A 5,518-nucleotide genomic window follows, 5' to 3' on the forward strand; every position below is an offset into this window, starting at 1 on the left:
GGCTACACTAGACAGAGGAAAAAAGGTGGGGGCTAGCTAGAGGTAGGCGAAGCAGTGAGGAAGAAGGTTGAACAGAGAGATATAAGGAAGTGACAGACAAGGATAGAATGGCTGAGGCAGGAGAGCCACCTAGTGGAAGTTATGTGGAACAGTTGACAAAAGATCTAGAGGAAAGAGTTGGAAGATTGTGGGGAAAAGGGACAGTGGAAGACAGATAAGAAGATATGGGAGGATGTGAAAGGAAGATGGACGGATAGAGGATGGCTTAACAGGTCACCGGAGGTCCCGACAATGAAAAAAAAATGCAGAAAATGAGGAAAGAGTTGGAAACCCGACGGGAAGAAGCGGAGAAAGCAGAAAAAGATGATAAAGGATGCCACCTTTTTACGAGCAAATGAAAAAGGCCCGTAGAATGAAGCAAGAGGAAGAAAGGGTGGGAGATCTGGCAGCGACAATGTGCATGGCGTCACGTGTGGACCTCCAAATGCCTGAGAAAAGGGGTTGGAATGCACTAATGGCTCCCATGCGAAAGAGCGGAGAAGACAAAGGAGAAGAAAAAGAAAAACCAACAACCCTCTACCCGCCCCTCCCCAAGGAAGCAGTGCAGTCGCCTCCCCCATATTCCCCATCAACGGCCAGCGCCCCCAGCGGTGACGGAGCAGCACTGCAAGCACCACTGTTGGCAGTACAGAGTGGCTGCTTAACAGGCACAGGACGACTACAGCTGGACCTGGAGCCTGGCAGCGCTATAATAGTGGACGAATTACCAAACAGCTCCTTGGGCCTAGGTGTACTCACAGAGCAGGTAGCGGCGTTGACGGAAAAAGTACACCTAATGGAAAGAGAGAGAAGCAGAGGGACAGGACCGGCAGGTGGTACACCCCAGCCTCCAACTCGAGGCTCCTCAAGAGAATCGAGCAGTGGAGGGGACGGGCAGCCTTCTCGCCAGCAATCGGGAGCTGAAAGAGGGGGGGTGGAAAAGGGGGTGTCTTGGTCAATACCTTGGTCAGCACCACCCCACTACCACCCACAGCCACTCCCTCCCTTCAGCCCACACCAACAGATGAAACAAGACACTCCAAAAGAAGAATGGGAGCGGAACCACTTCTATGACCCGCACAGTGACTCAGAGTCCAACGAAGGACGTACTACACCTACGTACGCTCTCACGCTACATGAGAGGAAGCAACGAAAAATAGATCAACAGTACACCACCCTCCTGGATGAAACCGGTCCCTGATCCTCATGTCTCGCTCAACAATCTCAGTCCTTCCCTCACCTACTTTACGGTGATTGACCTGGCTAATGCGTTCTTTAGCATCCCCTTGGCTAAAGAATCACAGCCTCTATTTGCTTTTTCGTTTAATGGACAACAATACACCTACGCCTCCCTGCCACAGGGGTATCGTTGCTCCCCAGGCCTTTTCAACCGAACTCTCAAACAACATCTCTCCCTGCTGCAACTCCCCCCGGGCGTTGTGCTCATTCAGTATGTTGACGACCTACTCCTTGCGGCACAAACTGCTGGTTTGTGTCTCGACGTCACATCATCCCTCCTCTCCTTGCTGGCAGACAAAGGATACAAAGTTAAAAGAGAGAAAGTACAGGTAGCACGCAGGGAGGTTTTGTTCCTTGGACGTTCAGTGTCGTCAGCAGGATTGGGCGTCTCACATGCACACCGGGAAAACATTCTCCACCACCCCCGCCCGGTAACAGTGGCCTCAATGTTGTCATTCTTGGGTTTGACTGGATACAGCAGATCCCACATCCAGGACTACAGTCATCGCACTCAGCCACTCCGTGAGATGATACGTCAAGCAGGTGCACGAAATCTCAATGGTGAGCTCGACTGGAATAATGCAGCTGATGTCGCATTTTCCAGCCTTAAACAGGCACTCTCTCAATCAGCTGCACTCATGACCCCCGACTACACATCACCATTCCATCTGGATGTTTCTGAAAAACACTCATTTTTGAATGCAGTTTTATTTCAGAAAAAGGGGGGTGACAGGAATGTGTTGATGTATCATTCTTCAAAACTCGATGCTGTTGAAACAGGACAATCCACGTGTGCAAGATACGTGGCAGCAGTCGCAAAATCAATCGAAAAAACGGCACACATAGTGATGTGCCACCCACTGGAAATACACACACATCATGGAGTAGCAGCATTCCTCATAAGCAAAGAATTCACCTTCAGCGCAGCCAGAAAATCGAAGCTCCAAAACACGTGCACACAGCCTCATATCACATTCATCCCAGCCACCAGGAAGATGTCAGACAACTTCCAAGAAGGCACTCCACATGTCTGTGAAGAACTGGCCGTACAAGACAATAAATTAAGAACGGACCTGCAGAATGAACCATTGACGGATACAGAAGCATGGCTGTATACGGATGGCTGTTGCTACAGGAGTGAAACAGGCAATGTGGCAGCCTTTGCAGTAGTGCGCCAACTGGCAACTGGAGAACATGTCACAGTAGACTCAGGAATCATCCCGCAGCCAGCCTCTGCACAACTAGCAGAAGTGGTTGCATTGACATCTGCCCTAACATGGGCCAAAGGCAAACGAGTGAACATCTTCACAGACTCAGCATACGCTCATGGTGCGGTGCACACAGACGGCCCCTCGTGGCGGCGACGAAGGGACTTCACCACATCGAACGATCAGCCAATCAAGCACCAGCAAGCTATGAAAACACTGATAGACGCAGTACAGCTGCCAGCACAGCTAGCCATCATGAAATGCAAAGGACATGACAAAATAAAGACCAGAATAAGTGCCGGGAATGATGCGGCAGACGAAGCAGCCAAGAAGGCAGGAGGCTATCAGCCTGCCCAAATGGTACTAAGGCTCAAGCAGACTCAAATACAACTCACCGAAAAACATATACAGGAAATACAAGAAAGGGCAGGTGCTTATGAGTGGTCGGAATGGACCAGAAAAGGAGCATCAAAAGATGAGAAAGGACTCTGGAGGGCACATGACGGACGTCTAGTGGCCCCAGCAGAGCTCTGTCAAGTGCTGCTCCCAGAAGCACATGGACCCACCCACGAGGGAAAAAAGAGAACATTGGAAAGACTGAGTCACTTATGGTGGCATCCACACATGGAAAGCATCACACACTTGTATTATGACGAATGCCTGACGTGTGGACAGCACAACCCCCGAAGACCATTCAAGACCCCCATGGGATCATATCCGGTACCATCAGCCTGTTTTCAAGACATCAGCATAGATTATACAGACATGGGAGCAGATAATGTAGTACAAGGAAAGAGATACATGTTGGTAATGGTAGACAGATTTTCAAAGTGGGTAGAAGCAATCCCCACCAAAAAGAAGATGCACAGTCAGTTGTGAAATGGTTGCAGACAGAGTTGATCCCGCGCTACGGGTTACCACGATGCATTAGATCCGACAACGGAACACATTTTAATAACAAACTGCTAGAAAAAGTAGAGCTAAGCCTGGGAATCAGCCACAAGTTTGGCTCAGTGTATCATCCACAATCACAGGGTCTGGTCGAAAGAGCTAATCAAACATTGAAGGCTAAAATAGCCAAGACATGTGCAGGTACCAAGTTAACATGGGTAGAGGCCCTCCCACTGGCATTGATGGCAATGAGATCATCGCCAGGGGGAGGAACACACCTCTCCCCACACGAAATTTTGACTGGTAGAGTTATGCCAGGTCCACCCAGGATGGAGGTCATATGCCACCTCTGGATGTGAGTCAGATTGAGATGTCTGACTATTTGCATGCACTAACATCACTCACCACAGCTCTCTCCAACCAGGTTGTTCGAGCCCAGGCGATCGTCCCGGTGGAAGGAGAGCCATCAAAGGTAAAAGTAGGAGACTGGGTCAGGGTCAAAGTTCACAAACGAAAGTGGACTGACCCCAGGTGGACTGGACCGTACGAAGTGAAGGAAGTTACGTCACACTCGGTCCAGGTCAAAGGTAAATCAGGCGCTCCTTGGCACCACCTGACACATTGTGCCCCAGCTCCGACACCTGACAGAACACTGACAGAGGTCCGAACGAATTTGAGAAATGCAGCGACAGCTGAGGAGGTGCCTGGGGGACCCTGACGAGCCCCCAGGGAGGCGGAGACCGTTCACCTGGAAAGGGGTGGGTTGTGGGACCAAAACAATGTGTGCAGCAGGCACATGTGTGGCCATATTGATGGGCTTACTCTTATGGGGATTAGAAAGAGGATACCAAACAGAGCCCGCTCATTCAAACCCCTCGTTAAACAATTCTACTAAATCAGAATTTGACAATTTAACTTCACAACCGCACAACCAAACACAGCGCCACCGTAGCAGGCGATCAACCAGCTCTCCAAATCACAGAAAGGCTTGCAGGGCCAAAATAGTGCTAGATTACACCCGAGGCTCCACTACCTCATTCACATTCGACTTATGCGATGTAATAGACTGCGGCAAGTAGTTGGAGAGGATATGACGTTTACCTGTGTTACTCTAACGAGGCCATGAAATCTTGTGAGAACACTGGCCTCAGCAAAGGCCAATGGTGTCCTGGGTGGGGTGCAGTAGTCAAATATACAGGTCGCTGGATTCCAAATGGCCACGCAGCCACCAAGGAGGGGGTAGCTGATTATGGAACTGGTTCTGGTCTAAGATTCACCTGCAACGTGATTTTAGCTCTTCACAGAATCCCATAACTCTGTCAGTAAACAAATTGAACCGTACAAAGGACAAAATAGTTGTTGTGGTCTTAGGGTAGATATCACGGGCACAGACCCTGTGGCCACAATTCAATTGAACTTTCACGACAACTACCACCGGCCTCAGCTAGCACTACCACCGCCCCTCCTACTCCATCAGAGGAGGAGGAAACAAATGAGATAGCTGTTTTAACCCAAGACTACACTAAACTCACACCCCTAGAAGTGATAAAGATGTCAACAGGATTTGGAACAGATAACGTATGGCTAAAATGGGTAGCAGCTCAAGTGCAGGACAACAAAATGGGATCCAATTGCCTAGCGTGTGCCAAAGCCAGACCTAGGCTTTATACTGAACCCGCCCCTCTGTATCCGACTGCGGACCCCGCAGGCTATGCCTGCATGATGGGTTTGACACATGAAGCAACTCCCATAAATTGTACAACTCTAGCCTCTGTCTTTCCCCCAGTCAACAATCATACAAAAGGGGGAAGCTCATTTTTCCCACAGAAAGGTTCACCGGGTAGGTATATTTGCTATAATTTCACCTCAAGCAGCGCTAAGGTTAACGTAGGCGCAATAGACCAATCATGGTGTAACGACACACATAATGGTTCAGAGATTGGCTCATGGGCCAGGGGAGGGCTATACTATTACTGTGGGGATCAGAGACTAGTTGTACGCATACAAGCTGAGACAACAGGCTTATGTGCAATGGTCAGGTTATCAGTACCACTAACATTAATAGGAAATAAATTAGTGGAGTCAGAAACAACTTCCAACACCCTCGTAAGACGTAGGCGAAGGCACATCTTAGCTAAGCA

General features: G+C 49.4%; 1 protein-coding gene across 1 annotated transcript; it reads left to right on the top strand.

Annotated features, from left to right (window-relative positions):
• The first annotated feature begins 412 nt into the window (after positions 1-412).
• Positions 413-4,095, top strand: LOC129116393 (uncharacterized). The gene is made up of 3 exons (XM_054627304.1): positions 413-1,158; positions 1,208-2,846; positions 3,685-4,095. The coding sequence occupies exons 1-3, from the start codon at positions 413-415 to the stop codon at positions 4,093-4,095; spliced, it is 2,796 nt and encodes a 931-aa protein (XP_054483279.1).
• Positions 4,096-5,518: the final 1,423 nt, after the last annotated feature.

This window comes from Anoplopoma fimbria, unplaced genomic scaffold, assembly GCF_027596085.1.
Source record: "Anoplopoma fimbria isolate UVic2021 breed Golden Eagle Sablefish unplaced genomic scaffold, Afim_UVic_2022 Un_contig_8487_pilon_pilon, whole genome shotgun sequence".
Lineage (NCBI taxonomy): Eukaryota > Metazoa > Chordata > Actinopteri > Perciformes > Anoplopomatidae > Anoplopoma > Anoplopoma fimbria.

What these genes read in the sequence shown, in the direction of transcription:
- LOC129116393 (XM_054627304.1), top strand. Translation starts at nt 413, where the DNA reads ATGAAGCAAGAGGAAGAAAGGGTGGGAGATCTGGCAGCGACAATGTGC. An exon ending in GAAGGACGTACTACACCTAC is followed by an intron (nt 1,159 to 1,207) that starts GTACGCTCTCAC and finishes ATAGATCAACAG; the next exon opens with TACACCACCCTCCTGGATGA. An exon ending in GCTATCAGCCTGCCCAAATG is followed by an intron (nt 2,847 to 3,684) that starts GTACTAAGGCTC and finishes TTTGACTGGTAG; the next exon opens with AGTTATGCCAGGTCCACCCA.